Source organism: Rhea americana, unplaced genomic scaffold, assembly GCF_003343005.1.
Source record: "Rhea americana isolate MKP2758 unplaced genomic scaffold, rheAme1 scaffold_19, whole genome shotgun sequence".
NCBI lineage: Eukaryota > Metazoa > Chordata > Aves > Rheiformes > Rheidae > Rhea > Rhea americana.
The window spans coordinates 1,593,741-1,615,795 of NW_028186038.1; the positions used below are offsets into that span (position 1 = coordinate 1,593,741).

A 22,055-nucleotide genomic window follows, 5' to 3' on the forward strand; every position below is an offset into this window, starting at 1 on the left:
AAATAAAAAAAAAAAAAAAAAACAGACATGAAGGAAACTAGATGGGCACATTAGAGATTTGATGTGGGAATCGGAACAAAGTGCATGTTACTGTTCTGCTTCAGAAAACCGGACCGAACCTTCTGCAAGGTGGAGAACAAGCAAACAAGCATGAAAGGTGAGACAGTGAAGCATTTAGATTAAAAGTGAAATTACTCTGTGCTCTAAATAATATTGCCTTACCAGCCAGTGTTTATTTTTAACTCTACAGTGGAAATTGTGCCGCAGCTTCTGAAGCCAACTGTTGCAGAGCAATATAATGAACTGAATGTGTTGCTTATTTTGCTTGCATGGATGCTGAATTCTTTCAAGTGAATTYTACAATAGACGACTGAGGAATTTCAGACTATATGTGATTTTAATTTAAATACAATTTCATTTTAAAGTGAAAATTAATGACTAATTTGTAAGTTCAATTGTAGTTTTAAAATAACTTTCATTTAGACGTCTGTCATAATCAGTGTTATAATCATATGCTGCTGTTCCTCTAGAGGTTGATTCCTTTTACTAATTAATATTTGATCTGTGTAAGTCGATAAGTAGTTTATCCTTTACATTCTAAAAGGTTTTAAGTAGTAACTTTTTTTTTAACTTTAAAGTATTAAATAGTAGCAATGATTTGAGGCATCTGAGAAACAATGTTACAAAAGGATTTATCAGCCTGATTCTCAATCTGCTGTGATTCTCGCTAGCCAAAGAAACTCAAATTGAGTCRTTTTATGCCTCAATTATGAGTCTGATTTTTTTTTAACTTTTATTTTATGCTATGCATATGAACATAGCTTTAAGCAGCACTTTGTTTTTCAATGTAAGAATGTTATAAGTATATGAAGGTAAAAACTATTATTTCTTCAATTAAAGCTGACTTGAATTCCAAGGAACAGACAATAATTATAAATGTTAAATTTTACTAAGTACTCCTGTGACCTCATTTATCTTTTTAACAGTTCCTTGACAAATATTTGCTTAGTGTTTAGAAACTTGTATGGGAAGAATAGCTGGCATTCAGATAACAGAATTCAAGCAAAAAGTATAAACACAGATAATTTTGAAGAACAAACCTACAGAATCTGGATTGCTGAAAAGTCCTCTTAYCTGTTTTTACAGCAAAATCTTTTCTTTTGACAGCACATTAACTTAATTCTTTCTAGGTAACACAACTAATAAAAAGGCAGAAACATAAAAAYTCTACTTGCAACTCCTCTGGCATAAGATGCCTCAAAGTTATTATTGCTGTAGAGAGTGAAACATTACAATTAAGTAGTTTTAGAAACTTGGTAGAAACGTTTTCTCCAAGATTCACARCTTTGCTGATGGCAAAACTTGCTGAAAGCTATTTGTATTTAAGTAGGAAGTACTTCACTTTAAGACCATGGAAGCATTGACTTAATTCTGAATTATAAAAGAATTTTGGTATCATATAGGATTTACCAACGTAAATTAAAATGGACTTTCTTACTGCTACCTACGTTAATGTTTATTATCACACTGTATATCCTTTGCTTATTTTACTGATCTGTATATTTAAAAAGTTAAAACTTTTAAATTAATTTCACAGCATTATTGTTTCTTTCACTTGTGATACAGGCAACTGGCTTTCAGTTTTGAGCATCATCTTATTAACACATGCAGCTCTTGGATGCCCCGAAAAATGTCTCTGCTATCCMGCTTCAAAGACTGCAGACTGCAAGAATAGAGGACTTACTGAAATTCCTACCCATTTACCTCCTGAAATTCAGATATTACAATTGCAGAATAACCGTATTTGGAAAATCAATCGAAATGCATTCACTGGAACACCGATGCTCAAAATCTTAGACTTGTCTAACAAYTCSCTCTCAAGTTTGGCACCAGGTGCTTTCCAAAAATTAAAATACTTACAGGTTCTAAACCTAACTAGGAATTTAATCCATTTTATAGAAAACACRACTTTCAGTTTCCTCCCACACCTAAAAGAACTGGACTTGTCATCCAACAGCATAATACGCTTGCCTGAGACTTTGGGAAACAGTACAGGGAATATAACGCTATTATCTGTGAAGCACAACAAACTTCAGAAAATGGACAGAGTTCTGCTGGAGTCTCTTCCAAACCTGAAAGTGGTTCTCTTCAAAGATAATCCCTGGCAATGTAACTGTAATGTCTTTGGCCTAAAGCTTTGGCTGGAGAGCTTTCTCTACAGAGGTAAGGAACTCATTAGACATAACGCACACGAGGAGAACACACGGCCAGCATCTAACTGGTCTTCACTGCTGTGGCTACCACAAGTCACCTCACACTGGAGAACATCCCCTCCGACAAGTATACTAAAAATCTGTTTGTATGCATAGTTTGGAATATAGCCGCTTTCAAAATTACAGGTGGGAAATGAGAATTATAGAGGAACTTTACATGAACATATAAAAAGAAAGAGAGGAAGTACATACACACACATACATATATTAAATGTGCATAGATACATTATGGAAATACATGTATGTGTATATATCTATACACATAAAATAAGCACACACACACAAACACATGCACTTGCTTTAATTCTACCATTTTTACTAGAAATCAACACTTACTGTTTATAAGCTTTTTACCTGGTATATGAGAGATAATATCAATCCTGACKTCAATATTGACTTAACTTTAGAGAACACAGAATTGTGATTTCTCTCAAGTCATGACACATATCACTCAGAAGTTTTTTAATATTTTAGGAATACATTCTCTGAGAATATATGTTGCACCTTGGACATGTTTACATTTGTACAGTATTGTTGCTAAATTTGTTGTTAACTGAAAGGTACTACATTCATTGACCATTTCTTGACAGAAATGTGTAATACCATCACATGGGAAAAAGTGAAATGTATTTTAAAAAGTAGCCTCATCTTTTGGTCACACCCACTTTAAAATATATTCAYGAGTTACTCTATATAAAAGAGAGTATGATTCAATTCTATTTTTGAGTATTTCAGAAGTTGTCTTTTTTCTTGCATTCAGAGAAGCTTTATAACTGAACATATTTAAAAGAAGTAAATAAGCATTCATCATCCCAAAACATTTTTTCTCGTATCTATTCTCACATCTCTTCCATCTATAGGCAGTTGAGTCAGAGAAAGGATTTAAGCACTACAGGAAATTTCTTTCTTTCTGCTGGCAGACAGATTCAAGAACTCAAAAGAATAGGGCAATTTGCTCTTCTCTAAAGCAGGCTTTGACGCTTGAATGTGACACAGCTTACTGCCTCCCGAGCTGTACACCAAAGTGACACAGAGCATGCTACCCTGCAGCGTACGTGAAGAGGGCCCCTGTCGCCTGCATCTCAGAAGGGCTGCTGTGATCAGACATCAGACCTGCTGCAAAACACTTGCTGCCTGCGCAGGGACACGACGAGCACAACAGCAGCCTCGGGGTTAGGTAAAGCCASTGCCAGGCAGCACCTTGTCCAAAGAGACGAAAGGCTAACCCCCCTCAGGCTTAAAATCTAGATACTTTGCATTGGTAGAATATTACGTTGCCCCCGTTTTTTTACCCCTACAACAAGTTTCAGCAGGAGTCCTGACTTCTCTGTGCAGAAGAAGGTAATGATCCAAGATAAGCAGATAACTTTAATTATTCTGCCAGCAGCATAGGTTCTGTGCTTATTTTAAAAYAAAAATTGTTTAGAAATTCAGTGGTGCCCTTCCATCTTTCTAATCTTTTCACAAATTGCCAAAATGAARTAACATGGAACTTACAGATTTGTTTTAGCAACATTTTTTTAAAAGAAGCCTACATATTACGTGCTCTTCTAAGATTGTTACTCTAAAATTACTCGTGAAATCACATGAGGAAAAATTATAATGCACTTTAAYCTTTCACATTATTTATATCATATACTTATAACAAAACAGTAGTGTGGCTCTACAGATATCTCTTGCAAGCCCTAACAAAACATTGCTAGAGATAGATTATTGTCTGAATTCAAARTAAGTGTTGAATGTTGTGTCCAAAAGGTTTCATAGTATTTCTTACCTGAATCCAGGCAAGGCAATTGATGCATACTCTTAAATAATTATAGAGAATGCTTCAGTTCAGGAAGAGCTCCAATTTTCTATTCCAAGTACAGATTTTTTTAGTCATTCATAACCACAGAAGGGCCAGAGTTGCAGGATTTGGAGCTTTACCCATGACCATGCTCAAACTTCCAAGCTGGGGATGTCAGGACCCAGCTCTGGGATTTGTCTACTAAAGATCAAGAGACTAGCTGCTGTGCTATTACATATCTTGGAATATCATCAATACTTGTGGAGAAGGTAGTCTCAAGATCTTGGTTTGGGCCATCTGTGCTCACCACTTTCTCAAACAAATTCTCTTCAAAATGAAAATCTCTGTATTTGGCTTTAGCTAAAAGGTACTTTATTTCAGATAGAAGAGAGGGAGAAACTTGAGCTGACTCAACAAAGATGACTTTTTAAATTACGTAAACACTGTTTGTGGCCTTRTTGACTCCTTGACAGACTATATCCTAAAGCTGTGGTGCACTCCCAGTGTATCCCTCTACATGCTGGGGACCAGCTGCACACTTTAGCAGGACTGAGGTTTCCTACCCCACTTTCCTTTACACTACACATCCTCGGGGGGACAGTTAGGAAATCTACCCTTTGAACACGCTAACAGATAGAGTAACCTTAACTCCTTCAAATCTATGAATGTCACGAGCCTCACTTTAAAAAACAGCTCGTGTATGCCACTTACTGAACTTTCTCATTGCATCATGACAAATATTAGCGTATGGTGTCAGAACGATGACTACTTCAYGGACTACTTCTGTCAAGTCCAGTGCGATATGTTTACTAAGTATATTGTTTCCATTTTTTGYTTATAAAAGTAAGTAATGGTATGAATTTGCATTTGCTTATTTTTGTACTAGTGTTGTTTTTCACATTACACTTATAAAAGCACAGGTAACTTAAATCCTGATCARTTAATTCTGGCAAATGATTGTTTAYATGATTATTAAAGTGYAATCACCTTGCCTTTGATCTAACTAGAAAAAGTATGAATTGAAARCTGACTCTAAATTTCCTTACGGTTTCCGTTACTTTTACATGAATCTAATTCAGCAACCCCCAGTGCTCAAGACCAAAATGCGTTCTTTTCAGGAGGAATAAGCGATGGCATTATCTGCTCGACACCAGGGATTCGGAAGGGCAAAGACCTCCTCAAAGTTCCCTACGAGCTCTTTGGGGCATGCCCTCTTACAACAGCTCACGTGCATCTGGCCGGCGTTCATCACCACAACTTTGAGCACAGAAGCTCTCTGAAGCACGTTCATCACAGCGAACACGGGGAAAACAGCCGTCCAAACTGTGAACCTAAACCAAAGCCAAGGCCTGTTAGTTTGCGTCATGCAATTGCCACTGTAGTAATAACCGGAGTTGTCTGTGGAATCGTGTGTCTAATGATGTTGGCAGCTGCTGTTTATGGTTGTGCCTATGCTGCAATTACTGCTAAATACCACAGAGAACACTTGGCCCCAGCAAGACAGCATGGGACTCCCGAGGAAAAAGAGCCATTTGATAGTTCCTTGGCTTGAGTTACTCTTGTCTTTGGTTTCTTGAAAAATAAAGAGTCCTCCCTTCAGTTAAGAAGTCTGGAATCTAAATATGATTGACTTATTATTCACAACTGCTTTTCTTTGYTTTTTCACATTAAAGAACTTTTATGTAAATATATATATATTTATATATTTAATTTTATATATACACACACACATACACACACACACATATATATTATGTTCCTAGTAATGGTATTATATTAAAATTTTAAGTAAATGAATGTAAGCTTATTTATATTTTGTGCATGTATATTTTGCAGCCACTATGGAAGGCTGAGCATCTGACATAATTTAATCCTGACGAAGCCACTTTTAAGTGTTCCATTTTCCATTACTAGCCATTCATGTAATAGTAATACAACACAGGAGCTATGGTGTTGCTATGGTCAGTATCCAACAYGAGTGAGCTTTCTACAAAGAAAAATGCAGAACATTTATAGATGACTGTACTGTAGGTTCTTAAAACCTACAGTGGTTTTATGAAAGTATGTGGTACATATCCAGAAATACAAGTCGCAATCAGTTTTAGAATGGAACAGTCTACACACTGCTGCTGACCACTTGGAAAACCTGTCAAAACCTTTTGAAAATACTTTTTCCACCTTCCAATCTGCCCTACAAGACAGAAATAAAGCATTTCATCCATTATCTAGCTTCAAAGACAGGAAGCACCTTGCTAGCTATCACATTTCGTTTCTAAGTCACTTACTAGGGAAGAAGGAAGAGAGCTGAGAAAACACGTGAGGAGGAGGAAAGGTTACACTGAGTTTCAGGTACGAGCACTGCACGAGGCACGCACAGCGCGCGTGGACAGACGCGACCCGTTCTCCTACGAGCGCCCACGCTTGCTAAGGCAAATCCTGAAGCTTCTCATTCACAAACCCGCACAGATGCTCCATTCTGCAGACCGCGCGGCGGACGCAGCCCTCGTCACAAGGCTGCCTYCAGGACGGACGATAACATCGCTGCATGTTTACGTGCTCTCCTTCTCACAGAGAAAACATTCAGCTAAATTAATTCAAGGGTCCACCCTAAACTTTCTTTGGTGCGATTTTACCATCGGAAGAAATCAGAGCCAAAACCATTTGAGTACCATAAATTTTGAGCAGATAGAATATTTTGAAAGTGCAGAAGTATTTTTCAAATTACTCCTAGAAACGATCGTTTTAAGAAAACCGACAGAGGTACCTACTCCATCTCTCTTTCTGAACATCTAGACCATTCCAGACAGATGTTTGTCTAATGTATTTTTGAAACTTCTCTAGTCATGAGGACAACAGACCTGTTTGTGTAGCTGATGCAGAGACCAACTGTGCTTACAGTCTGCAGATTTTTTTCCTAACATCTATGTTAAACCTGCTCTGCTGTAAATATCACCAGTGTATTCCTTCGGGCAGAAGGCTCTTGAGGGCGAAGGCTGAGAAACAGGGCAGAAGAAGCCATTCCATGGCATCCAGACCTCCACTGCCCTTGCAATAGATGGAGTCCAACACCGAGCTCTGCAGATATTCCAGAAACTCAACWGAGTAATGGGCTACACGGCAGGAGTCACATAACCCTTCCTCTTATCTACTTAGTAATAATTGCAAATCAACTTTTGAAACTCATTCCTGCATCTGCTGTTACTTTCACGTCTAGAAAAATAAAGAATCTCATTCTTAATGTATACCTGGCAGACATGAAAAATAATCAATTACTGTCTTTTTTTTTTCTTTTTTTTTTCCTTTTTTCTTTTTTTTCCGGTAAGTGTTAAGTACGTCAAAATTATTATTAGGCCCTCTTCATTTTTCTCTGTCCTAGACTAAACAAACTAAGCTGTTCCAAATTTTCCTGTAAAAYCATATTTTACAAACTTATTTTCTTCCTTGCATTCCCTGGAACCCTATCAGGTTGTCTACATTTTTACTGAAATGTAGTACCCAAGATTGGGAATATCAGCATTGGACATCATCAGCATAGAACCTTATAGAATATTCATATTCAAGCTCTCAAATCTGATATGTATTGAATTTTGAATATGTATTTCAGATCGGAGTTTGATTTTTTTTTCTCTTGAAATAGCTAGTAAAGTTTAATGAATAATTCATTTTCAAAATGAAATCACTAGAGTGTGGAGATCTACATTTTCTTCCTCCCCCCCACCCCATTTACTGTAATAACATTTTTCAAAGCAAAAGATAGGACATTTTGTTAGATCTACAAGACACAATCTTTCTCTCCAAAGATGAAGTCAGAGCCAAACCAAATCACAGTGCTTTCTTTAGATGACCACCTAAAATCTAAAATGAGCATATTGGCACTCCAACTGCAGACCTCAAGGTAAAAGCTAATAAACCTCCAACCTCCGTAGAGGTTTCAGCGACAGTGTTCCTAACAGCTCAGCTGCAGCACTGCAGCCTTCATTATAAATAAGTTCACACTTCTGATGTCCTGAAGTAGAGGAGAAACAAGAATTGACTCGATATTTTCTAGTAAGAAATAAACAGAACATCTCCTCAGTCTTATAAAAAAAAAAAAAAAAACAACGGTAAGAAAGCAAGGAAAAAAAAGTGAGAAAGGGGCAACAAAGGGTACAAAAACATTTAAAGAAACTCTTTCCAAGTCAGATTTAAGATGCTTTGGGGATTTTCATGCACACATAAAGCTGTAAGTTGATACAGAGTTCTGCCAGAAAGGAAAGTATTTCATACTTCCATTAGTTCACTCTGCTATGGGAGTAGAGCAAGCCAATTCATGAAAAATATGATATACACTGTATAACTTGCTATTTGCTACACACACCAAAAAAAAAAAAAAAAACAGAGAAACTTCTCATTCAACTTTGATGAGACTATATATATTTAAAAATTTGTTTGCATTCTAGTAATTTATGATGATTGGCTTACAAGACACAGTCTTGTATTCACCTGCTTAAATTAACAAATTCACCTGCTTAAATTAACAAATGTAAAATTATTTATTTTGCAGTACAAAAAATAGAATGTTCACCCATTGTAAAATAGAGATAAAAGGCACAATTTGTTGTGTATTCCATTACATGTGGAAGACTGGATCTAGGGATTCTCCACAGATGTGCCCTTAATTTGCAGAGCTTAGCAATGGACATCTGCTGCTGAAATAAGTTGTCTTTAGAGATTTATTTTTCAGATAAAGGTTGCTGAGAAAGCTTTGTTGTTTTTCAGCAATTCAGTGAAATGTATTGTAGTAAATACAGTATTTTTGTCTTAATCTCTGTGAAAACCATCCCTTCCCCCAAAGTCAATCAAACGCCAGGACATGCTATTCTGTAAGCTATCTGCAAAGACCAAGAAAGTGAATATACTGTGTATTCCTGTCTTTCAAACATAGACTCATCATTCCTCTGTTTAGAGAAACTAATGTGGAAAAKGGAGATGGAGAAAGTCTAGATTCAATCCAGAAGAGCATTTTAAAACTATGATATGCCAATGTTCTTTTTAGAAAATGCCATCAGTATCTACATTGGAAGAAACAAAGCTTAACGAACTAAACCACACTCGTTTGCTGTAGGTGCCTCTCCATACAAAACTTGCAAAAGGACAGTGAAAATACAGCCCCATTTTCCCTTGGTAATCTAATGTCCAACCAGAATCAGGATCCCTCTTCTTGAATATCAAAGTTTAGTTGTACTACACATAGGGTATCTATCATTTAAAATGTTAACAAAAAAGATCAACAGCTGCCTACCAATAACTATTTATCTTTGCTGACCAGAAGACAACGATATACAGGCTTCASTTACGCAGCCAGAAAGGATGCCTCTTCTAACAACTTTGATCTTCAAATGTGGCTGGAAGTGTCATAGTACTACTAATAATCATAAATGATTCTTCATACTTCCTGGGTTTCTTTTACCTGAAATATGATTTTATGCTCCCCAGGTAAGACAACCAAGAACATGGACATGGGAGTAACCCACCTTGGGGAAAAGGAACTGGAATTAGAAGCCTATAATAAACAAACCTATGACGATATACTACGTAACTATCGCCAAAGCAAGTTGCAGTTATCTCTCATCGACTACAGAGTAATCCCCCAGTTTTGAGGCTATGCTCACTGCAGGTTGAACTTTTTGCCAAAAACTTTCAAGGAGACAACAAGCTATGAGAAGACTATCAATTTTTGGAAACATAGTCTTCTAGGGGGGATTAATTAGTTAATCCATGGTATTTAATCTGAGATGAATGTATTCATATCCTACACAACTGCAGAGAATCTCTCAATAAAGTGTTTTTGAGCTTCATATATGCACAGCATTATTAGAATTAAAAAAATGACAGCTTCTCTGCTGCCTTGTTCTGCAATCAAGGATTTACTTTGCTAGCAGCAGAATTATTTGGCAAAATATCCCTAGAATCTGATTGTTATTAGACCACAAGATCATTCTGCTACCAAAGCTTCAGCTCCTACTTAAATTATATACCACTCATAAAAAAAAAAGCATCAGTAAAAAACCAGAATCTTCTAAGAAGTTTACTATACAGTATATAGTATCCTGTATATACTCTACAGGATATTGATCTAATCTATCTATCAGAGCCCTAGATTCCCTGAGAATAAGTGTTGAGCAAAACCCAAGAAAAGAATTAAGCCAAAAGAGGTTAAATTCTCCAGAGGATGCTAGCAGAGAAATATCTCCGAGAGCCGCATTACTTAATTACTGCAAGCACTAACTCTCTATGGTAAAACGAACTGAGAAGAAATGCAAACGAATGCAAACACGTGAACGGTGGCRAACCTAACGTCAGACTCCCTGCTCAGCCACTGCAGCGGGGCAGGGCCGGACCACGTGTCCTGAAGCAGTTTGTGGAGGATCCTACCCCTCTCCACGGATTACCTGCAAGGCGTGCTTCCTGACCAAGCCATGGCTCCCAACCTCACTCAGGCGGCCAGTTGTTTAAAGCTAGACTGTGCAAATATACTGATTTTCCTGAAACTGAAAGCATTAGTTTATGCACCAATATTAGATTTATGAATACAAAGATAATATTCAAAATGTACAAGAAGCTCTGGAAAAATATAAACTAGCGGTTTTCCACTAAAGCATGCAAGGCATTTTGAGGGATTTACTAAATGCTACTGCTGAATATAATCTTCTGTGGCTTACGAAGGGGAGTAAAGATTAAGTAAATCACTGTCTTGCCTGACAAGGAAAACATCTATTTTAGAAAGCTTCAAACATTTGGTTGGTGTGTCATTATGATGGCATATTCATTTTCCCTAAGGCCTTCATACTAAAATGCAATTTTATAGATGGTGTCATATTTTTAAGGACTTTGCAGGAATGCAGTGACATTTGCTTGAATGTCTTTGATAATATAGTAATACCAAAGCAGTACATGTGGCAAAAAAAAAAAAAAAAAATCCAAAAAACCCTGTAAGCAGTACAGAGCAGCTTACAATAGATATATTTACTTCTAGTGCTGTTGTAATCATAACAGACAACTATTTGTTAACAGTCACAATATCTGTCATTCCTAAAAATAGCACTACTTCAAACTACCTTTTTTTCTTTTTTGGAAGATAATCAAACTATTGGATTGGGCTTGTTAAAAGTATGTCCTGAGATCTGGCTTAAAGAGATCTGTGCATGAGAAATTCTCTCCAAAAAAACCTAAAAAGAATGTTAAGTTACTAACATACCAAATAAAAAAAAAAGAAAGAAAAATGAAGAACATATTTTTAATAATATAAAGGCAGTTAGTTTCAGATAAAATGTGCATATTTTCCTCCACAAAACTATAAAAGAATCGTGCCTACTTAGAGCCTTAATTACAAAATGTCTCAGTTCCTGAAAACTGGTATATCTACAAATTTTCTTTTTAAATTGCAGTTCTAAAAATACTAATTCAAACAGGAAGGTTAAAAAAAAAAATACAAAGTATGACCAGCCTTAAAAAGCAGAGATTTGTATTTCAAAAGCAATATAAGATTATRAATTATTCCTTTTTTCAAGGCACAATTTGAAATATCTTAAACAGCAGTATTTTCAGGGTTAGTTTCCTCTGGCCAAAAGAGAAGCATTCAAAATTACATGTCATTTTTAACAAGCTAGTGATGAAATTAAATTTTTGCCATATCTTCCTTACCTTATAGATGGGAAACAAAAAGCAGAACTTAAATCTGAAAATTCTGTCATCCAAAGTACCAAAGGCTTTTAGCAGCTTGATGGGAAACTTTTAACACTGAATAATTGATTTTCTTGTTATGTTCATGCTTGTTAAAATGATATAAAACAGAGAACAATTTAGGTGACGAAAGAAAAGACTTCTAGAGAAAAATCTATCTCCACGCAGAGCTTGGAGACAGAACCCTTGAACTGGATATGGGCTGGTTATAAAAATAAAGGTTTGAAAAGCTAGATACTAGAAAGGGRAAATATCCTGGTTTTACTCAGGACAATTTGTATGAAGGCATAAAATATAGTATTCTATATTTGYATAACACAGATTTTTAATAAAGGAATTTAAAATCCATCAGTGAATAGAAGACGACTAGGCTGTCTTTCCTTAAATGCAGTTATACCTCTTGCATCTGATTACRAAGATCCATTTATTATATATTTTTAATATATATTTAATGTATATTTAAAAATAAAAAAAAAAAACGTAAAACAACAATCTACAGTTTGGAGAGAAATTATCCGTTCTGTTTTAAAAGGTATTCCTTTCATTGTGGTAAGCTGCATAAAGATGTTTCTCTATAAGAAATCTCTTCTGCAAAAAATTCTATCTATCACTCCCACAGATCTGCGTGGCGGAGGACAGGCGGTAACCTAACACTCACTGTGCCCTTGCGTTACGGCACCATCCGCTGCGGAATTAAATGCACCTGCCATGTGCTTGAAGGCCAGATTCCAGGGACCCCTGTGTGTCACGTACCTGCGGAAAGACAATACGCTGCAGAGAGAGAAGAATCACGCGCCGCAGAAAGAACCTCCCGCCTTATTTCCAGCTTTTACTGCCTGGCAGCAGGGAACGATGCCTGTGCAATAAATTAGGCCATTCTTACTCATTCTGAAAAGTAGCAGTAAGTCTCTTCCCTTGGAAGGACTACTTGTAAAGCGTAACTGTTATTCAACATGCYCACGAACGGCAGAATCTGACCCTTACGGGTTGGTTATTCTCACAAGAGCTATCGGCTTCTTGGTAACCGCCACCCCAAAAGACTCCGAGAGGGGCTGATCTTTAGGCCATCTGTACGAGGAATGCTCAATGTACAGAAAGCTAAACAACAAAAAACGCGCAAGGAGCGTGGAAAAGAGAAGACACCAGGGTTCTTCCAGCAATGATTTTTCTATTCTCTCCAAACAGGAACTACTGTAATGTTTTTTAATGTATATTCAGCAAAAGAGAGGGAAAGAGGAACATAAGAAGAACATAGATTTATTTTCTTTACAGAATTACTCCGAATAAGAGAAATGTTCAGAATACTTTCATTTTTCTTTAACTGAGCTACACTGACCTTCCATTAATCTAGTATTCCAGTTAAGTTGACATAGAGCAATCAGGGCTTGCCTCTACTCAGAGACTGAAGGTCTGACTTTATCAGTAAAGATCTTGAGTTTTCTGAAATAAATAGACTAAAATACTACTTGATTTTGATGAAAAGACCACAGAAAATTGTGTGTAGATGAAAGACTCATTTAGTGTTCTTATGTCATAATTTTGACTTTGATAAGTAGAAATTCCAAAAGAAAATTGATTATATTTAAAATATTTTGGTAGAAAACGATTAAATAARAATAATCCTTTTTAGACATTCCTCCCTCATGCTTTGGTACCATGGAAACTAACAAAAGTTATTTGCAATTCCACATTTTTATCAATAGGTGGCAATAGTAATAAATGAAAACACCTGTTGTTCATATAAATTATATCTAATATTATAAATAATTTTCTACTGCAAGCTTTCAAGAAAGAACACACTGATGGCATTCAAACTAGGTTTTAGAGTAGCATCATCTTTCTRTATGCTTGATGTTTCAAATCTATCAACTTAGGAAGGTCCTTTGCCTCTGACAGCATTGCTGTTTGTGAAAATGAAAAGACACTCAATTATTTTTTTGATCTTTAAGATGACTCATGTTAATAAGATATCACACAGCTCCTGCAGTATTAAAAATACAAACAYATTTCACAGTCTTTCTGTGACTGTATTTGTATGCCTTTCCACAGTAYGGACATGGTTCATGTATATAACTAGTTTGCATATAAATAAAACAAAGAGGAATAAAACAATTAACGAAAATTTGTACTTTGCAAAGTTTTCAGCAGCTTTGTATTAAAACAGCCTTGTGTTAAACTACTCCTCCTCTCCCTCAAACTCTGAATTTCAAAAGCCTACAAAAACTGAGGGTGTGAGCAGTTTAGCGTTTCCCCCTTCCGACTGCATGTCTAGAGCTTTTTACTAAGTGCTGCTATGGATTTTTTCCAGTGAAGCCTGAAGCCCAAAGAGACCTTCATAAGTTCTGAAATCATCAGAAGTTTTCTTCAGYGTCCTTTATAAAATTTTGCACTGAAGAAGGTTGCATCAGTTCTGATATCTTTAGTCATACATCGCAAATGGCTAATTTTCACGTTATCCRTGAACAATGCTGTCCTCTTTTAACCCGAAGGGCTTTATAAAGTCCTGTATTATACTATAGTTTTTGAGCCAAAATGTGTCTATGGAGAAAAATGCATCACAAGGTCCAAATCATAACTCTCAGAATCTTCAGACAGCTGCTTGGTAAAGTGGGCTCTATTCTGAGTCTTTTTAATTGCATAGAGCCTGTGTTAGTCAATGACGGCTTAGCTTTGCTTTGCTCGGTTCCTCCTTGTCTCTTGCCCAGAACTGCCTAGGTGAACAATAACGTTAAAATTTCATTTTAAACAAAATTACAATAAAAATACTGATGAAACCAATATTTTTCCAGAAATAATTGGAAATAAGAAGAAACATGTACATAGCATATACAAATCCTGTGTTGCAGTAATGTATTCACTTGGAGGTAGAGGTTCAAATCAAGGACCTGAATTGAGTTCACTCATCACGCAATATCAAAGAGTACAAAAATATAATACTAAACTCTACTGCAATTAATATGAAATGATGAAACATACAGCCTTTCCTACAAGCCTCAGAAGATAGGACTCTTTCCTAACATGATTTATTTGTAATAACTAGATTGCTACCTAAATTCAAAATTCTTATGTTAACTGTCTTCATCTGGGTTATCGAGAGGAACATTGAAATAGTGAAAGAAGATACCTTCTTACATGGTATCTCATGGAACTTCAAGACTGAGAGTGATTCTATAATTTTTAGATGAAGTTGAGAATAACAAAAAACAAAAGTCCTACCTCCATTCATTCCCCTTCACATTGTAACATGAGCAGTTTGAAGAACCTGACTGTTAAAATGTAAGCTCAATATAGTAGGCATGAGAATAGAGAACACTAAGACAAAGCAATTTAGAGCATAAATGTGCTTTAATTTCAAAAAAATCTGTGTAATTCTCCCTATCTCTCCCACAAATAAATTAAACCCTCAATGTATTAATAGGGATAAATAYGCTGATATTACACTTAAATATTTTAGGCTTATCTCCTGCTTATACACTTTCTACAGAAATTTGCATTCATGTAAATAAAAAAATACACTCTCAGTTGAAAGCGATGAGAGTAATTTTAAATATATATACGTGCGTGTGTATATACATGTATATACATATATATATCTATATATATATATATATATATATTGCCAATAAGCAAACACATTCTCACAGTGGACTGGTATTAATAGGTACAGATGGTAAAACAGCAGCAGTGCCACTTAAATTCTCTGTAACAAGAGTCTGGAGATTCACTGGTTTTAAGATTTCCTGCCTAGATTAAAGGCTGAATTTTCCCTACTTGCAGTAAACCTTAGTGTGGATTAAAATCCACACAGTATGAAGTCTGTTATGACCGATGTTTTTCTACAAAAAATAAAATAATTTACAAAGAAAATAGAAGAGACTGCAGATTTTGTAGTAAGGGTTGTTTTTTGTCCTCCCCCCAAACAGGTCTAACTCAGATTTACATTTTATAACTACATTCTAGTTTCTCTCTGCCTATTTTAAATCCTTTYAGTCATCTGTAAAAAACAGCATTCTGGTGCAGCTTTATTTTCAGTCAAATCTCTCTAGGGAAGAGAACGATTCTACACCAAATGTGTATCCCAGCTTGCTGCTTTCTGTAATCCACTCACACCAAACGTGAAAGAGGAATACTTACTTCACAAATTAAAATGACATGTTTTGGCCAAATTTGAACTTTGATTTAGGTATTTGAAAGTGTTACCCACAATCCTACATTAGTTCCCCAAATCCGGCTAACGAAACTTCAAATCCTCATCGTTCGCCACTGCTCCGGTTTCTGCCTCCAAATAGGTTTTGCTTAAAACAGAACAACGTCAGCCTTATAATAAAACCTAAAAAGTTAACKACACGTCAGGTACTTTGTTTCAAGTTTTCTGATGAAAAAAGAAAGACTGACGAGGCGCATTTACGATCTCCAGCTGAAAGAGGACAAGAATAAYGCGTATACCTGCCTGCCCCGGATCGGCCGGGGCTGACCCGCTAACGCTTACACGCAAAATAGTTCGCAGAGGTGCAGGGGGAGAAAACAACTCCAAATCGTATGGGGGGGGGGGTGGAAAAAGTTATTCAAAGCAAATTCTTTCAGAATGCTTTGTATTGAAAAAAATCTCCATCACACAGTTTTCTAAAGGTTACAGACAGAAAAATAAAAAGCCCCTGGTGTGCGCTTAGGTGTGTTAATACGCTGCTCAGATTTTTCACAGCATTACACATTCACAAATACCATGAAAAACTGTTGCCCAGTTTAATATGAAAAAGCTCTGAAGAGCCAGTCTTTATTTTAGATGGAATGTATGGGACACAAGTAATTTTAAACTCTTGATACTAAACATAGTCACTAGGGATTGGGAGCAGGAAAATCTGCCTCTCTACATTACAATTACTACAAAAATACAAAGCTTGTTGATACAGTGCTGGTTGTTTATGTGTGATACCTCCCTCAAGCAAACGTTGAAGTACAAACACTAGCAAGGAAAGAACAAATTTTGAGATGCCTCCTAATCCTATGCATTTTCACAGACGATGATAAATGCACTTCATGAGGATCCTTTTCCTAACTCCATCTAACAAAGAAGYATTCTAGAAATAACAGGTCAATCTTTTTCATTGTAGGAAAACTCTTAATTACATCTTCTGTAATTTGCAGATATCTAAGTAAACATTTATTATAAATGCTGTTTTATGGTTTAATAGGAGGAGTATGAAGTCATGATTAAGATTTCCTGTTATAGAAGAGTTCAATGAGCAGTGTATAACGTTATTCACACAAATTGGAGTCAGAAGGGTGCTTTTCTGTTGACATTGTAAAATCTGCTATTATCAGTGGAGATATTCTGTGCTTGAGGAAACAGATTAGAGGTTTCTCACTTACCTGGCAAATCCTTGCTCTTTCAGGATTGTGTTAACCAATCTTACTGCATTTTAAATCATATTTTAATCATGAGAAAAACAGGATGGTTGTTGTTTCATGTGGTATCTACCTAACTTTCCCTGAGATAAGAGAGCTTGTTTTCCTGCATAACAAGCCATAAAGCTTCTCTGAATTAATTCCTTCTTCAGGGTCAGTAACTATTGGGAACTAAAGTAAATTGTTCAGAAAAGCATCTGAGCGAGAAATATCTAACAATTTAACAATTAATTACTCTAATCGTTAAAAATATATGTTTTGTATCTAATCCGTATTTGCCAAACTTCACTTTTTAGTCATTAGATACTGTTACATTCTTGGCTCATAGACTGCAGATCTTAGTTATCCAATTTATATTCTCYGATCCAATCACAGTTCTGATAACCTAGACAAACTGCATACTTCGAATCATCTRTTATATGACAGGATTTTGAAATCTGAAGCTTATGTGGAACCGTTACACATCAGACAGTCCCTTCTTCTCTTTCCTTTTGTTTAACATAATATATTCTGATTTACRAAGATACAGAATGAGTTTCTACAAAAAAAAGCTTCACTGATAATGGCTGTAATTTCTATCAAGTAAAACTACACACCTTACAGAGAGTGGGACAGCCAACTAACAAAGGATCAAATTCTTAGGGAGAGGAGGCARTAAGTGTTCTCCATGTGAAGGGGTTCAGTTACATCTTATAGGTGCAACTGCATCTTTCTCTCCTCCACTCCTCTCAAAAAATGTATTTCTATGTGAAACTTTTTGCTAACCTAAAAAGGAAAGTGAAGAACCGATAAACTGCTTCAAAAAAATGAACAAAATAAATAAACCGCAACTATTTTACCTGCAACCACTGGAGATTTTCTGTCATCCAAAAGTTGAATAGCAGTACTAGCTGTSACGACGTTGCTTTTGTTTGCTGTTTCTGCAGGGTGTATTAAAGGAAAAAAAAAATCAAATTGAAATAAAGTATTACAGAATGGGGAAATTCAGTTGTATTTTCCATTTTGAAATACAGTCAAATGTCCACATGAATTTAGTACTCAGGAAATATGCTAACATGACAACCAACATCAYAGACCGTGTATGCACAGAACATATAGGCACCAGGCACTGGCATTTCAGACTTCCCCAGTATCCCAACAAGCTTAAAACACTAAYATAAGCAATCGGTTTTTGGCTTCTCTGCTAAAAAATGGTAACAATAGTGACAACTAGTAGGGCTTCTCAGTGATGCAGACATTTCCTCTGTTGGGCTTTTCTTGTTTAAAATTCTAGGCTGTAAGTCCAACCTATGCAAACATTCAAGGAAAACTGTTATGCCACATCTTGGGGTTTTACTTGGAGCCCTGTAAAAGAAGCACCACCTGTTCACAGGACCAGTGAGCTAGCTGAAAATTTCAATGCATAACTTAGATTAACATCTAAGATTAGGTCCAGAGCCCACTCTTGCTCTGATTGACATATCTGGAATCTTTTCAGTATTATATATGACGCAGCATTTAGAGAATGACAAAATTACAGACCTGTACTAAATGGGATTGAATAGACAAAGCTTCCAGGTATTTGCTCAGCAGCTCTTCTGTACCAGAGTGGAAAATGATCAGCGTTAAAAATGTTCTCCTTGTCTTCAGCTGTCAGAAAATCTCTTGAAAAAGGAGAGAGAAAGAAAATACTTATTGTTTGGTGCATACCATGCAGTAGTTTCTAGCTGAAAAAACAAGGTAAAACAAAATTCAACCTTTTCGGAAAGAAAATAACTTTGAAAGTTTTTCTATATCATTTGTACAACAAAAGGGTTAAGCACCTAATAATTATTTGTGACACCTTGCAATTGCTTTTTGTGTGAAGGATGGAAAAGTAGTAAAAAAATAGTTTCTCTAATTATGTATCACTAAGTGCATTTGTACTGATGTGTGAAGTAAAAATGCTTAGTCTAAAAAATCTTTTCTTGCAGCATAACACAAGAACTGTGAGCTGTACAGTGTGGAAAAGATACTGAAGAATGGTAGTCTGCTGTCATTTACATGTCATCAGCATGAAAGGAAAAATAAAATATGGTTTCTATGCTATCGCTCTGGTTTACTGTTTGATTATAACAATTTTTAATGCTATTGATCTCATTTGTTAGGCTACTCATAACTAACACAATATTTCACAGTCACATAAGCACCATATAACTGTATATGCCATAAGCTTAATTTATCATAAATATCCAGAGCAGGTTTTCTTTTACACAGAATGCATATGGATTTGCCTTACACTATCCAATCGCTACCTGAAAAAAGTGCCATTAATTAGGGCACCTTATTTTATATCTCTCTATTTTAAGAAACATGTAGCTACACTACACTGCATCTTCTGCAAAAAACAAATGGGAATCTGTTGAAAGATAATGTCTCCTGACCACCCTTTCACCCAGTCCTCTTCTGTCATTTGGTTTTATTCSAACACCAAAATATTTCACAACAATAACGTAAAAATCACTGAAAATGTCTCAAATATTTGTATTTAGATAGGCTATAAAAAGAAATGYCCGCAGACACAGCAGTTGCAGTACCTCCTTGAAATTTACTCAAGCAAATAAATAYGTGGGGCTAACTCCAAGAAGGCGAGGGAAAAGTAAACGTAGGGGCTACCGGTATAAAATGGCTCACTGTTACATGAGTTACAGCTGAAGAAAGGATCTAAAGGATCTTACAAAACAATTCTAAGTTGTTCTACGTATTTCACTGCACAAGTGCAAAATCTGTAAAAAAGGAGATGTGCTTCCTCCAAGTAGTATTTTTTCCTTGTTTCCACGCGTGCCTGCCAAGCACAGCTTTGTTACTTACTGATTAGTAAGYTGTTCTGGCCCCACAAACAGGTTGATACGAGATAGGCCAGTCCGTGTGCCGAGGAAGGCAACTTCCACTCCCTTGTCAGAGTTTCTGAAATAGAGCAGAGCACGAGCAAAGATAACGTTTGCAGACAGCGAACAGATAAAACTGCGTAGTGGTCACAGAAAGTACAACTATACACATTTTTGAGAAAGATTATCTTGGAGCCTAGTTCTCTTATTCTTTACATTTTTTAAAAGTTGGGTTTTAAGTTAGACTCATGTAAGGCCCTGCCAAAGATGCAGTGTAAGCACTATTTAGACTGAGGGATACTAAAAAGCCAAAGATGGTAAGTTTGGTAGAATTTGTGTGGCGAAATTAGCGCGAAGCCATGGCGTAAAAAGGTATCTAATGGCCACTGGCACCCAGGGGCACAAATTCCATATCTTATTCCATGGCTACTACGTTTTTACGGTGCATCCACGCCTGGATTCAKAGGTACAAATTCGTAAGAGCAAAACTAAGCTAGATTTAAACCACCTAGCTCAGAATCAAATGTAGCTGCCACCAAAGCAGGTTTTAGCCTCAAGAGTCTATGCAGCAGATAACCCAAGCTGAACTCCGCCGCTGCACTGTTCTCAGTACCAAGCTAGTTGCTTTAAAATTTGTCCTGGTATGGCTACRGCAACTGCGATCATATTTTCACAAAGCCAGGGACCACAGTCTCAGCCCTCTTGCTGTCTTATACTTCACGTCTTCACCATTCTTCAGTAAATGGCCTCTCTTACTAGGGGAAGACAGGATATGAGAGAGGCCCAGCAGTCTCCCGCTAATATCTCTCCGCAGCTGTCTGCCTTGCATTTACTGGCTCCGTTATTGTTCCATTGTATAGGATTCCAAGAAACCTTATACTTCTATACAAATTAATCAATGCCTAAAATACATTAACATGCAATAATTTCTCATCTCCTAAGAGAAGACTGGGTAATCCTTAGTTTGATGAGTCAGATTTTATCACATTTGATTTCACTTATTCAATATGTTTTTATAACCATTTATTTTTTCATTCAACTTAAACGAAAATGGTTCCAATTTAACAAGATCTAATCTGGACAATCTCCAGAATTGCCTTTCAACAATAGTATCACATAGAAACTCTGCTAATCAGATAACCTGTTTTTTCCAACACATATAACATCTTGATTGATGTTGCTTTATGTTTTAGTACATCGTAACGTAAACAACTTAGGCGAAACATATCAACTCTAATAAGGCTAGCTAACCTCCCGCTAATCTGTAATATGAACCTAGATCCCAGTTACCAMTACAGAACCAAAGAAGGATTAAAAAACATTTTACCAATGCAACTTTTTCTGCATGTAACTTTTTCTTGGACAAATTGCATATTCCATCAACTTTTTTTGTGTATGTGTGTGTGTGAATTATGCATTAAATTCCTCAATTATTCTGAACAGTCTGTCAGAAGTACTCAGAATGGTATGCTTCGGTTAATGCACAGTTTCATTAGCTATACATCAGATAAGGTTATAATTAATCAACATGGTGTACAATGCAACATAAACACTCAGTGTGGAATTCAGAATTGACAGTATTTAGGATGAAATGGTTTATAGTTGCTTTTCATGCACTTTAATAAAGTTAGAAAATAATACACGTAAATGAACTGAAAAGGATCACAAATTTGATTCAAATATATCTTGATAATCTGATAAAATATTAGAATTTGTATTGCCTCAGTTCTCGAACATAACTATTAAAAAGTCATTCATGACTATAATGACTGATACAAAGCTTACTTACTCTGATTTATTTAATGCTAGACTGGTCCAATAAGCTTCAATTGGTGCACTCACCACTGCATCAAACAGTACTTCTTGAATCAGTTCTTTATCACCTAATATAACATATCAAAATTAATATACATAGGTGCAGAGAGAAAAATTTTGTTAGCTGAATAAATATGCATTATTTTTACYGTACTAATTTTATCTCTTATGTGCATTCAAAATTTCCACAGAATTGAACATTTACTA

General features: G+C 36.0%; 2 protein-coding genes across 2 annotated transcripts in view; one reads left to right on the top strand and one right to left on the bottom strand.

Moving 5' to 3' along the window:
- Positions 1-5,611, top strand: part of LRTM1 (leucine rich repeat transmembrane protein 1) — a 15,371-nt gene extending 9,760 nt beyond the window's left edge. Inside the window, exons 2-4 of the mRNA XM_085302313.1 lie at positions 105-157; positions 1,598-2,223; positions 5,178-5,611. Coding sequence (XP_085158439.1) covers positions 105-157; positions 1,598-2,223; positions 5,178-5,611 — 1,113 coding nt within the window. The remainder of the gene's footprint in view (positions 1-104; positions 158-1,597; positions 2,224-5,177) is intronic.
- CACNA2D3 (calcium voltage-gated channel auxiliary subunit alpha2delta 3) overlaps positions 1-22,055 on the bottom strand; it is a 452,513-nt gene that overhangs the window by 75,011 nt on the left and 355,447 nt on the right. The window contains exons 24-27 of the mRNA XM_085302579.1: positions 21,823-21,916; positions 20,017-20,112; positions 18,709-18,830; positions 18,027-18,107 (exon numbers count right to left, since the gene is read on the bottom strand). Of these exons, the coding sequence (XP_085158705.1) occupies positions 18,027-18,107; positions 18,709-18,830; positions 20,017-20,112; positions 21,823-21,916 (393 nt within the window). The remainder of the gene's footprint in view (positions 1-18,026; positions 18,108-18,708; positions 18,831-20,016; positions 20,113-21,822; positions 21,917-22,055) is intronic.